This window comes from Girardinichthys multiradiatus, chromosome 3, assembly GCF_021462225.1.
Source record: "Girardinichthys multiradiatus isolate DD_20200921_A chromosome 3, DD_fGirMul_XY1, whole genome shotgun sequence".
Lineage (NCBI taxonomy): Eukaryota > Metazoa > Chordata > Actinopteri > Cyprinodontiformes > Goodeidae > Girardinichthys > Girardinichthys multiradiatus.
The window spans coordinates 25941230-25955394 of NC_061796.1; the positions used below are offsets into that span (position 1 = coordinate 25941230).

A 14165-nucleotide genomic window follows, 5' to 3' on the forward strand; every position below is an offset into this window, starting at 1 on the left:
AGCCGGGACAAAAACCACACTGCTCCTCCTGAAGCCGAGGTTCGAGTATTGGTCGGACTCTCCTCTCCAATACCCTGGCATAGGCCGTTCCAGGGAGGCTGAGGAGTGTGATCCTCCTTTAGTTGGAACCCACCCTCTGGTCACCCTTCTTATGAAGGGGGACCACCACCCAGTCTGCCAGTCCAGAGGCACTGTCCCCGACCGCCAGGGACAGTGCCTTTTTTTTTTCTTCCTTCCAATTCACGATTGTGCATAAAAACTTTGATCACAAAATGGTTGTAAAAAGTTGTAATGGTACAAAATGTGTTCTAGGTCTAGGTTCAAGGGGGATAAATACTTTTATGAGACACTGCACATAGAACAAAAATGGTTTTGCTTTGATGGATAAAAAAAAAAATCAAATATTGTGATGTTTTAATCTACTTTAACTTTATGCAGACAGTGTGAACCTAACTTCTAGAACTTGGAATATTGTAGCCTTTGGGGATTTTGTTATTTTTATCTCCAATCCATCACCTCCAAAAGCTCTATGGGAGGGAATTAAAGCTCATAAAGGTTTACATATGTGAAGTGATTTCAGAATGGGAGAGAAGCAAAGGAAGCCAAACCTTCTGACAACTGGTATTTTAATGAAAACAAATAACTTTTTTAAATTTTTACTTTGGGAAGCTTTTGTTTTTATAAGAGCAAAGAAACATGCATGACTGCAGAGACATGCAGCAGCAGCAGCAGCAGTGAGCTATGTGCCTGTTCCAACACACAGATTCCAGAGGGAACACTGTAGCAAATGTTATTTATTGGAGGTGTTTTATCAGCACCACTGAGCTGTGTGGAAATGTAAGAGCCAGATTCTCAGCTTATTAAACTTTGTTCTGGCAGCATGCTTCCCACCAGGAGGGCACAGGGAAAATCATAAAGGAGATTTCATCCATCACATCCTCCCTGATGAAATTAATATATGTCAGCGCCACTTCCTGACAATTTAATATTGAACGAAGAAGAGGCCTCCCCAGTTGAGCTGTGGACTCTGCAGCTCAAACCTATGAGGTGGATTGAAGCATTGTATGTACAACATTTGTTAAAAAAGAAAAGCATGGCTGGTGGTGGTGCATGATCAAGATGCCTCATAATAAATGTCTCTCTGAGGAATGGGACGGACAAGAAAGAAAATGAGCAGGATAACAACTCCTGCAGCAGATGGGAGCTAAATGGTAAAGTCTGAATTTGCAGTTCTCATGTTCCCAACAGGCCTTCTGAGGCTGCAGATTGGAGGCAGAATGAGTGGAAGGTGGTGGGGTCGGATAGGAAAATATCCATCTTAATGGCGCCGATAATGGCAGCCTCGGAGCTTCGCTCTCTCTTTGTTTTTGTATTTTGTGTGTTTTTATGTTTTTTGAGCCACAATTCTGTGGTCTCATTCAGTTGAGAGGAACTTCTCAACATCAGAGAGTCCTCTCGGGATTTTTTCACCATCATTCATCCATCCATCTGAGCTTCACCGAACTCCTGACGAGCGGATCTGCGGAACTCTGTGGGATACTGTGCCGAAAGCATCGAAGGGGACTTCACACACCACTGCCTTCAATCCATCTGGCAAATGTCCGCTCTCTAAGCAACAAGATGGACGAGCTGCTTCTTCTCACCGGTAAAAACATGGACCTCTGCAGATCAGTGGTTCTCTGCTTCACTGAGACATGGCTGAGTGAAAACATCCTGGACCGCGCACTGCTGATGCCAGACTTCCAGCTGTTCAGAGCGGATCGCAGCGCGGAGCTATCGGGGAAGAGGCGAGGAGGCGGAATCTGCTTTTATATAAATGAAGGTCGGTGCAGAGACGTAAAAGTGCTGGGAAAACATGTAGTCCTGATCTGGAGACATTTTCCATAAACGGCAAACCGTTTTATTCACTGAGAGAGATTTCCTCGTTTATAATAATCGGCTCATATTTTCCACCGCAAAACATCTCGCTGAGCTGATTACAGACGTGGAGAAAAAATACACGGACTCTTTCATCATAATACAGGGAGATTTTAACAGAGCAAACCTCTCCAATGAACTCCCCAAATACAGACAGCATATTAAGTGTCCCACCAGAGACAAAAACACACTGGACCATTGCTCCACAGCTTTAAAGGACTCGTATCATGCTGTTACCAAGGCTGCTCTGGGTTTTTCGGATCATTATCTAATCTACCTCATCCCAACTTACAGACAGAGACTAAGAGCTTCCAAACCCAAGGTTCACAGTGTTAAGAAGTGGACTGAGGAATTAAAGCAGACGCTACAGGCCTGCTTTGAATGCACAGACTGGACTGTTTTTGAAACCTCAGCCACTGACCTAAACCAACTAACTGATGTGGTGACATCATACATCAGTTTCTGTGAGGACATGTGTGTGCAGACCAAGACCTTCTGCACCATGGTTTACTCCACACCTCAGGAATCTGCGCAGGGAAAAGGAAGAAGCTCACAGCAGTGGAGATTGGCCGCGGTACAGGCAGGCCAGGAACAAACTAACAAAGGAGATCAAAGCAGCCAAGAGAAGCTACATTGAGAAGCTGAAGAACAGCCTTTCTACTGGTGACACTTCAACTGTATGGACCGGTCTGAGAAACCTGACTGTCTACAAGAGCCCCCCCCACTCATCCTGAACAGAGTCGTCTCCTGGCCAACCGTCTGAATGGCTTCTACTGCAGACATGACAAGAAGCCATTCACACCTCAAATTATTTCCTCCACATCCCATTCAGGAACAAGTTCCTCCCATAAGGTAACCAACACCTCTACCTTCAGATCCTCTGCCTGCACTAAAGATCTCCGAGGAAGATGTAAACAGGCTTTTTCAGCGCATGAAAACAAAGAAAGCTGGAGGACCTGATAACGTCTCCCCATCATGCCTGAAACCCTGTGCAGATCAACTCGCTCCGATCTTCACAAGGATCTTCAACAAGTCACTGGAGAAATGTGAGGTCCCCTCCTGCTTCAAACGATCCACCATCATCCCGGTACCCAAGAAACCCACCATCGTAGGATTAAATGACTACAGGCCTGTAGCCCTGACGTCTGTGATCATGAAGTCCTTTGAACGGCTGGTGTTGAAGCACCTGAAAGACATCACAGGCCCCCTGCTGGACCCCCTGCAATTTGCTTACCGAGCAAACAGGTCGGCAGATGATGCTGTTAACTTAGGTCTACACTTCATCCTGCAACACCTCAACCACCCAGGGACGTACGCCAGGATCCAGTTTGTAGACTTCAGCTCGGCTTTCAACACCATCATACCAGACATCCTCCACCAGAAGCTCACCCAGCTCAACGTCCCAGCCTCCACCTGTCAGTGGATCAACAGCTTCCTGACGGACCGACAGCAGCAGGTGAGACTGGGGAGCATCTTCTCCCGATCCAGATCAATAAGTACTGGTGCCTCCCAGGGATGTGTTCTATCCCCACTCCTCTTCTCCCTCTATACAAATGACTGGACCTCAGCGGACTCATCTGTGAAACTCCTGAAGTTTTCAGATGACACCACTGTCATTGGTCTGATGCAGGACGGTGATGAGTCTGCATACAGACAGCAGGTGGATCGGCTGGTACACTGGTGTTGTCAGAACTACCTTGAACTCAACCCACTAAAGACTGTGGAAATGGTGGTGGACTTTCGGAGAACACCACCCATATACGCCCCCGTCACCATCCTCAACAGCACAGTGTCAGCTGTGGACCACTTCAGGTTCCTAGGAACCACCATCTCTGAGGACCTGAGATGGTCTTCACACATAGACACTGTTCAGAAGAAGGCCCAGCAGAGACTGTACTTCCTGAGGCAACTCAAGAAGTTCAACCTTCCACAGGAGCTGCTGGTCATCTTCTACCCTGCCATCATTCAGTCTGTCCTATCTTCATCCATCTCAGTGTGGTTTGGCTCATCCACAAAACAGGACAGGTCCAGACTGCAACGAATAATCAGGAATGCAGAGAGAATCATCAGAGCTGACCTTCCTTCCATCCAGGACTTATACAGGTCTAGGGTCAAGAAAAGAGCTGCTAAAATCTCTGCAGACCCCACGCACCCTGCACATAAACTGTTCAGAGTTTTACCTTCAGGCCGCCATTACAGAGCACTGTTCACTAAAACCAGCCGCCACAGAGACAGTTTCTTCCCCCAGGCTGTTTCTCTGATGAACATTTAATAGAGTACAGAACAACAGCATACAGATGTTGCAAATGCACCTTTGTATATGTGTATATTGTATATATGTATTTATGGACATAAGGATATATGCAGGATATATCTTATCACAGAAAAAAACAAAAACGAAACCCAGAGAGCAAAGTGTACCGGAGTCAAATTCCTTGTTTGTTGTATGTAAGAACTTGGCAATAAAGCTTCTTACAGATTCTGATTCTGAAAAGGATGTATGAGGAAGTGGATGCAACACTGGGGTAGATAAGGACTTGAGAGACATCAGATAGCAGGTGTTCATTTTGGAGGTTCAACTAAATATTTACTGCAAAAGTTACAGGTAGTGAAAAAGTTGAGTTTTTTCTTCCTTTTTTTTCTGAGAAAACATGATTTGTGTTCCAATACTTCCAATAGGTTGCAATACTGAGCATCTACTACTCTGCTATCAGTCTAGAAACATCTGCTTTGTGTGAGGATGTTGCCATCAGAAGTAAGAGCAGAGTTGGTGTCTCAAATTACACAAAGTCTTGCCGATGGCTCACATTCCTTAACTTTTTAGTTTTGTCACATTACAACCACAAACTACAATGGATTTTATTAGGATTCTATTTGATAGAACAGTGCATAACTGTGATGAAGGAAAAGGTCAGATGTTTTTACAAAAAAGGCCACTGATAATAGCTGGGTTTTTTAGAGACCTTAAACATTAAGAGAAGAAGCATGCATGATATTTAATGGCAACTTGTTCCATAGTTTTGTTCCCACAACTGAAAAGGCCTGATCTTCTCTGAGTTTCTGCCTAGTTTATGCTACAGTCAATTGAAGCTGTTCAGTCTGAAGAAATCCTGTTTGTAGTTTGCTATGTGTCATGTAGGGAGACAGCAAACATATGGAAGTAGGTTCTCTGCTCAGATAAGACCAAAACATAACTTTTCAGACAAAATCCAAAATGCTATGTGTCGTGGAACACTAAGACAGCCCATCAACCTGAACACACAATCCATGCACTGAAACATGGCAGTGGCAGAATCATGCTTTGGACACTATTTGCTTCAGCAGGGACATGCAAACTGTTCAGAGATGATGAGAAGATTATTAGAGATAAAAATAGGACAATCCCATATCTCATGAGTAGAACATTTTCTGTCACTATTAATAACTTTAAATCTGATAGCGTTAACACTGATTGCGGTGTTCCACAGTGATCTTTTCTGGGTCCTCTCCTGTTCAATGTATACAGGTCCTTCTCAAAATATTAGCATATTGTGATAAAGTTCATTATTTTCCATAATGTCATGATGAAAATTTAACATTCATATATTTTAGATTCATTGCACACTAACTGAAATATTTCAGGTCTTTCATTGTCTTAATACGGATGATTTTGGCATACAGCTCATGAAAACCCAAAATTCCTATCTCACAAAATTAGCATATCATTAAAAGGGTCTCTAAATGAGCTATGAACCTAATCATCTGAATCAACGAGTTAACTCTAAACACCTGCAAAAGATTCCTGGGGCCTTTAAAACTCCCAGCCTGGTTCATCACTCAAAACCCCAATCATGGGTAAGACTGCCAACCTGACTGCTGTCCAGAAGGCCACTATTGACACCCTCAAGCAAGAGGGTAAGACACAGAAAGAAATTTCTGAACGAATAGGCTGTTCCCAGAGAGCTGTATCAAGGCACCTCAGTGGGAAGTCTGTGGGAAGGAAAAAGTGTGGCAGAAAACGCTGCACAATGAGAAGAGGTGACCGGACCCTGAGGAAGATTGTGGAGAAGGGCCGATTCCAGACCTTGGGGGACCCGCGGAAGCAGTGGACTGAGTCTGGAGTAGAAACATCCAGAGCCACCGTGCACAGGCGTGTGCAGGAAATGGGCTACAGGTGCCGCATTCCCCAGGTCAAGCCACTTTTGAACCAGAAACAGCGGCAGAAGCGCCTGACCTGGGCTACAGAGAAGCAGCACTGGACTGTTGCTCAGTGGTCCAAAGTACTTTTTTCGGATGAAAGCAAATTCTGCATGTCATTCGGAAATCAAGGTGCCAGAGTCTGGAGGAAGACTGGGGAGAAGGAAATGCCAAAATGCCAGAAGTCCAGTGTCAAGTACCCACAGTCAGTGATGGTCTGGGGTGCCGTGTCAGCTGCTGGTGTTGGTCCACTGTGTTTTATCAAGGGCAGGGTCAATGCAGCTAGCTATCAGGAGATTTTGGAGCACTTCTTGCTTCCATCTGCTGAAAAGCTTTATGGAGATGAAGATTTCATTTTTCAGCACGACCTGGCACCTGCTCACAGTGCCAAAACCACTGGTAAATGGTTTACTGACCATGGTATCACTGTGCTCAATTGGCCTGCCAACTCTCCTGACCTGAACCCCATAGAGAATCTGTGGGATATTGTGAAGAGAACGTTGAGAGACTCAAGACCCAACACTCTGGATGAGCTAAAGGCCGCTATCGAAGCATCCTGGGCCTCCATTAGACCTCAGCAGTGCTACAGGCTGATTGCCTCCATGCCACGCTGCATTGAAGCAGTCATTTCTGCAAAAGGATTCCCGACCAAGTATTGAGTGCATAACTGTACATGATTATTTGAAGGTTGACGTTTTTTGTATTAAAAACACTTTTCTTTTTTTGGTCGGATGAAATATGCTAATTTTGTGAGATAGGAATTTTGGGTTTTCATGAGCTGTATGCCAAAATCATCCGTATTAAGACAATAAAAGACCTGATATATTTCAGTTAGTGTGCAATGAATCTAAAATATATGAATGTTAAATTTTCATCATGACATTATGGAAAATAATGAACTTTATCACAATATGCTAATATTTTGAGAAGGACCTGTATATGCTACCCTTGGATCCATTATTAGACACCATTGTATCTCGTACACAGCAGTACATATCTGCTTCTGCTGATAACATGAGCCCTGTTAACAAGCTTCTTGAAGGTATGCTCAGTATGAGGGATTGCTGCAAAGTCAACGCCAGTGACTGTCCACTGTCTCTACATGCTCATCTGGGAGGAGTGAATGCTGCAAATCAATGACTTGATGCAATCTGCTGGGTTTCCTTAGACAGAAAAACTTTTTAACCAATTCGAATAAATAACTGAATCTGACTGCACTGTTTGATGGTTAGGATCAATTGGAATGTATGTACCTGACTTGAAATCTATATGATTCGATTGAATTGACTTAGCCCATTTTAAACCTTTCACACAATGCAACAGTAAAAAACACTCTCCAATTATTTTTAACTCTGCCTTACTCCCTCCTTGTTGAATGGAGTTACGGGGAGTCAGGTTTAGCCTAAACCGGCTCAGTTATGGTTGAGGTGCAAACACACCCTTCATTTCTGCTACCTGTGCGACGCCTTCTCTTTTCCAATGGTTATAATCAGTCTGACAGAGAGGATTAGACTACTGTAATGCACTTCTTGCTGGAAAATCAAAAAAGTCCCTCAGTAAACTTGACAGTAAACTGATCCACAATGCTGCAGCTAGGCTTTTAACTAAAACCAAAAGGGTTGAGCATATAACTTTGAAATCTCTTAAATAGTTACCAGTTAAACAGAAAGTTGATTTTAAAATACTTCTAATTGTGTTTAAAGTTTTAAATGGTCTGGCCCCTACTTATCTTACCGAGTTGCTCATTGATTATATTCCAGACAGGTCATTAAGGGGTTCTGGTAAGCATCTTTTGGTCAAAACTACAATCAATTCTAGACTAGCTTTTGGCTGCTTTAGTCATTCTGATCCAGTTCTTTGGAATTCCATTCCTCAACACCTCAGATTAGTTTCAACATTGTCCAGCTTTAAAAGCAAACTTAAAATCTATTTATTTTCTCAAGCCTACACCTAAACTCATGTTTTAGCTTTGGAAATGCTTTTCTTTCCTGCGTGTATTGCCTTTATTTTATTTTTTAATTTTATGGTTCTTGAATTGTGCTATCTTTATTTTTTTTATTGCGGTTTTATTATGTGCATTGCTTGCTGTTAGCCCATTGAATACATGATTGTCATATGAAATTGGCTTCATAAATACATGTAATTTGAATTTGTAACTAAACCTGCCAGAGAAAAAATGGAATGGCTTAGATTAAAGCGTATAGTTGAAATAGAATGACCCATTCAAAATCCAGATCTATATCCAATTCAGAATCTGCAGGGAGACTTAAAAATGTATGTTTGCAGAGGATCCCCATCCAATCTGACAGAACTTTACAAGCTATTTCGTAATGAAAAATGGGCCAACATTTCCGTCTATAGATGTGCACAGCTGGTAGAGATATATCCCAGAAAACTGCAGCTGTCACTGCACACTAAGGTGGTTCTTTATTGACTCAGGGGGTTTAACACAAATACAAGCCTCACTTTTAACTACTGGTAAACAAAATAGAAAACCAAGTGTCCTTTTCTTCTACTTCACAGTAAAGCTCCATCAGTTCACCTTCCTTGGCTGTAAGTAGTTCATTATATAATTTTATGGAGATTATGTCCCCCGACCCTAAACGGGTCCTCCTCCTGCAGCAGTGCTGCTGCGATCTCTGCCCACCACAGCAATAGAGTCCAGAATGAGAATAAAAATTGTGAAATCAGACCAAATGTTATTTATCTCAGATTGTTTCATGGCAGTTATGGTTTAAAAGTCTTTAGTGGAGCCGTTTAGGTGTAGATTTCTACCTACTATTGTCTGAATAGGCCCTGGTTCCTGCAGGGGAAACACAGGGGGGAAAAAACTACTCCAGAAAACAATCCTGGCTACTGAAAAGTTTCCTGCAATGGAAACATACCTGAAGACATCAAACGGTCACACCAGATGACCAGAAATCAAGTATATCTGTATAGTGTTTTTCTTACACTCGTCAGCTGAAAATGATGAGCTTGTTTGTATACTAATTCCTGGAACTGTTCAAAAAATCAGATGGAATTTTGAGAAGCCAGCATTACTGTCAACTATTTCAGTTTTAGAGCAGGTATTTCTGTAACTCAAGCAGACCTGCACAATCACTTCTACATTAATCTGACTTATTTTCTTTTGTAAATATGAAAACATAGAATTAAAAGGCCTATAAACAAGCTCTTCCAAATGTACTGAGCACAACATATTTATTTCCAGGTAACAAATCTTTGCCATTTTCAGAACAACTGGGCAAATGTATGATTGCCAAATACAGAGAAGCATTTCACTTTAAATGTAAAAGGACCCACCTGATGACCGGCTTTAATCTGCTGCAGAACTTTGTCATAACACACCTCTTCCATGTCATGAATCTGCTGGATCTGTACAGAACACCAAACAACAATGATTGAGCTGCTTTTGCTTTAAAACGCTTCAGTTTCCTCATACAAAAACATTTTATATACTTAAAAAGTCCAGTACATGTCAGGCTTCTTTGAACATTTTAATCTTTACTGTCAAATAACCAATGATCAAACATGGGATTCTGATTACCATGGAGGTATTAATGCAACTAAAGCCTTATATGTTTACACCATTATTCTTGCTGGACTTTAATGAAGTAAAGCAGCGATGCATCTAAACATTTCCAGTCCAACTGGTTTAGAAATACTCTGATATGATTCCTGTTTAGTTACCTTGTTCGTGGTTTTGATGCCAACAAAGGTTTGTCCCAGAGGTACAGGTCTGAAGCGGCTGTCAAAATAAAACAGACCGATGTAGGGGTTGACGTGCAGGAAGGCAGCCACATCCAGATAGTTCGGCAGGGTGGCTGACAGTCCCAGGATCCTGATCATACTCTGGGTAGACTCCACCTGTCCATCAAACAATGCAGTGTTGAAGCTAGACCTCAGATCCATGCATTCATGAATGCATGGATAGGTGGCCTTGGAAGAACAAGTAAACTGTGCTCATGTATACTTGTAAAAACTGACAACAAAAATTGATTCATAAGTATGTTAGAGGCATTATAAGCAATGTTTTACACCTAAATTCATATTCTTTCTGTGACTATGTACAAAGTAAAGCCTAAAACTATTGGCAGATTCAGGTTTAAAGTAATCTTTTAATTTTAACAATGTGTTTCTTCTGACTGGAAGCAATTTTAACATATTGAAACGGCCCAGCCAGAGTCCTGACTTGAATCAACAAAGACTATTTGGAGGGTGCTAATGATTAAGGTGAGAGTAAGGAGTCCTTCCAATTTTAAAGACTTAAAGCTGCACTGCATTTGTAAGAAGGGTTTGGTTACTGTACTGTCAGTACAGATTACTGACATTTTTATAATTACTAAAAGAGTATGGATTTTAACCTTCCATTTTGTAAGTTATTATTAGAAACAAACATATTCGTGGAATTAAAGAAAGATTTTAAATCTGAATCTACCAGGGGTATGAATGGTTCTAGACTTAACTGATAAGCAAATATTTATATGTATAGAAGGCCATGTATTGCATCACTGAATGAACAAAAAGTTCTGAAAGTGCTCTATCACCTCCTGCACACAGAACATGTCAGTATCTATTAAGAAACTGGCTTTTATATGCAACTGTAGAGGCTACAATCAGCATCCACTCCTGTGGGAATGATACCTGGAGTCGGAGTGTTTTACATTTTTCTTCCATCAGACATAATCCGGTGTTAAAATGCTAAACAGATTGGCATCCTCCCACTGATGGTCATGGTTTGAATGAATTCATTCATTCATAAATAAATACGTAAATAAACCCTCATGTACCCTCTTGAAAGTGGCAAAATGTCATCACAGTGCTAATTTGTCCAGACAGGCTGGCCTACTGTCAAGTTCTGGTTCTCCCACTCTCATACCATTAGAAAACAGTAGACAATAACTTTAAGGTGTAACCTACACTTTAGAATCAACACCATTTTCAGGTGTAACATACAAGTGAAACATGCCATTATGTTGTGTTTAACATGATCAGCTAATACAAACATGGCCAAACGATCCACAACTATCGACTGTGTTGTAGTCTGTGCATAGTAAGTTGGTCATCTCTCTGCCTTTTAACCAGGGGTTTTTCAGCTTTTACAGTGTTGGTCACAGCCAAACAGAGGCTGGATTGATGCTGATGCACCTCTGTCTGTCCGTTCCATGTGACCTGAACTGGACCTTGTCCACAAATAGCTGTGTTGTGTTGTTTTACATAGTTTTAAAGCTACTGAGTTTTCAAGAATATTCTTTACCCAACAGTTATTTTAATGGAGTGTCAAACTGGGAATTCGTCAAAAACTCCTGATCAAGATTTCCAGTTTGAACTAGAGCTGGTTCTTAGGCTACGGTGGCCAGGAGGTGCAAACCAACGATACAAAATCTGAAACACTTTTACACAGCTTGAGACAAATTCACATTTCAGAAAAGTTTGATGAGATGTGAAACACTTTTTCAAGTCCTGAAAGAAATGTACCACAAAACACATTTACAAACAACAAAATCTAACGGAAATGCACGTACCAACTCCGAGGTTGACATTAAAGTGGTAATGGGAGCACTCATGTCAACCCGAAATCAACAGCAATCGAGTGGCGTTTTGCCCGTTTTGTGGCACGAGTAGATAAACGCAGTTTTGTTTTTCGAGTGGTCAGTCAATTCTTGGCAGTGGCAACTAGAAATGGAACTTCCGCCACCATAGGGTGCAACAGCTGCGGCTGCCACAGTTTTTGTGGAAGCCAGTGCTCGAAAATGACGGTCAAGTCAGCCCTCACGTGAGTTTGTTGTGCACGAAAACAGGATTTATGGCAGTGGCACTTGCTGAGATCTTGGTGAAATCAATATTTTTAAATGAACTGACTAATGGTGGCTGTCATTCTTGCAGTTATTTATATTACATATTTAAAAGTCCACCCACGAATATGTATACATGACATTTTTATTTTTGTCACTGTTTTATGTGGTCATTTGTGTGTACTTTTGAATATGTCCATTTAGATTCCCTGAGCTTCCACACTTGTTTCCAGTGACCAGTCTCACTTCAAGTTGACAGAAGAACACCTCCAGATGTCACTCATCAAATTTCACCAACATCTGATATGGAATTTCAAAATTAAAATCCTTAAAAATAAGACATTATGTTTATTATCCCTAAGTTGCTGTGTTTCTTGCAACAAAACTGTTTGTTTCCAGTGATTACTCTCACTTCAGGATGACAAGAGAACACTTCCAGATTCCTCTCATTGAATTTCATCAAGATGTGATGAGGAATTTCAAAATTAAACCCATTTATCTTTTACTCAGTTGCTGAAAACATTCATCATGTCATATTATATTGTCCGATCATTTGTGATCTCTTAGTCATCCTTAAAACATATTCAAGTGCTATCTGCAAGAGCCACGCGTATTGCAGTCCAGTAGAAGGGGTAGTTGCGAATTCAGGGCAAACGCCACCTGATTGCTCTCCATCTTGGGTCACGATAAGTGTTCCTGTCATCACTTCCGGCTCAGCCTTGGAGTGGGTACATTCCCTTTCTGTTAGATTTTGTCATTTGTAAAAGTGTTTTGCGAGTTCTTAAAGTGTTTTCTGAAACATTAATTTGTTTTCACAAATGTAAATTTGTTTGAGATTTGTAAAAGTGTTTCACATCTTGCTAAAATATTTTCTGAAATGCACATTTGTATCAAGGTTTATAAAAGTGTTTTAGATTTGTACCTCCCAGCCACCGTATTAGGCAGATCTGATACAGAATGATAAACAACACGCTGTCACTGTCTCCACTACCCTAATTTTTAGGAGTTCAAATCAACTCATAGGTTATTAATATGAGTCCAAGTCATTCTTTGTAATAGCAGACTCCTCCCAGAGGACGCTAAATGAAGACAAAAGCAGGAAATAGGTTTAGCAAAGTCTACAGTGTAAAATTATAAAGAATAATTAACAGAGAACTATTAATGTTTTTTTAAGAATTGCTGAATAATGCATATATTAAATGTATATTTAAGACAATAGTGATTTGCAAAACTGGCTCTAAAAATATGACTTTCAATGTATTTTAATTTCCCTCTGGTGGAAAACAGTTCGGTCCAAAACCCCAGCTCAATTCAACAGTTATTCTGCTTTGGCTAGAGTCATACAATTACAAGCTAAACAAAGCTGTGTCAGTAGAAATAAAACCTACAGCAAGACAGTGTGACTAGAAAAATATTGATGTAACAATCTGCTTAGACTACATGTGAAATGGAGCTAAGATCATGCAAAAGAATACCCTGTTGCTACTCACCTTTGTAAACTACTAAGGCTAAACAGGTTTGCTCCAACTCTGGCTTAGTTTTGCCTTAGAAAAATGAGGAAAATTCAATATGTTGTCTATCAACATAGGCAAGTGGATGAAGCACTAAAGTGGGAGTCGGAAGACGGTGGGCTGCCCTATCTGAGAGCCTCCTGCTGGAAGTGACAGGGAAGATTGGTAAGGCCTTTAATGTGATGCAGTACCTGTCAAAACATCCCATCAAGATAAGGGCCAACCAATCCCTGCCGGCAGACTGGGCTTTCACTGCATACTACAGGGGTTGGACAATGAAACTGAAACACCTGGTTTTAGACCACAATCATTTATTAGTATGGTGTAGGGCCTCCTTTTGCGGCCAATACAGCGTCAATTCGTCATGGGAATGACATATACAAGTCCTGCACAGTGGTCAGAGGGATTTTAAGCCATTCTTCTTGCAGGATAGTGGCCAGGTCACTACGTGATACTGGTGGAAGAAAACATTTCCTGACTCGCTCCTCCAAAACACCCCAAAGTGGCTCAATAATATTTAGATCTGGTGACTGTGCAGGCCATGGGAGATGTTCAACTTCATTTTCTCATTCATCAAACCAGTCTTTCACCAGTCTTGCTGTGTGTATTGGTGCATTGTCATCCTGATACATGGCACCGCGTTCAGGATACAATGTTTGAACCATTGGATGCACATGGTTCTCAAGAATGGTTCGGTAGTCCTTGGCAGTGTTAGGCCAAGGGAATGCCATGATATGGCAGCCCAAACCATCACTGATCCACCCCC

The 14165-nt window shown here is 41.4% G+C and overlaps 1 protein-coding gene across 1 annotated transcript in view; it reads right to left on the reverse strand.

The window, feature by feature from the left end:
- ascc3 (activating signal cointegrator 1 complex subunit 3) overlaps positions 1–14165 on the reverse strand; it is a 301858-nt gene that overhangs the window by 96204 nt on the left and 191489 nt on the right. The window contains exons 12-13 of the mRNA XM_047360681.1: positions 9784–9960; positions 9397–9468 (exon numbers count right to left, since the gene is read on the reverse strand). Coding sequence (XP_047216637.1) covers positions 9397–9468; positions 9784–9960 — 249 coding nt within the window. The remainder of the gene's footprint in view (positions 1–9396; positions 9469–9783; positions 9961–14165) is intronic.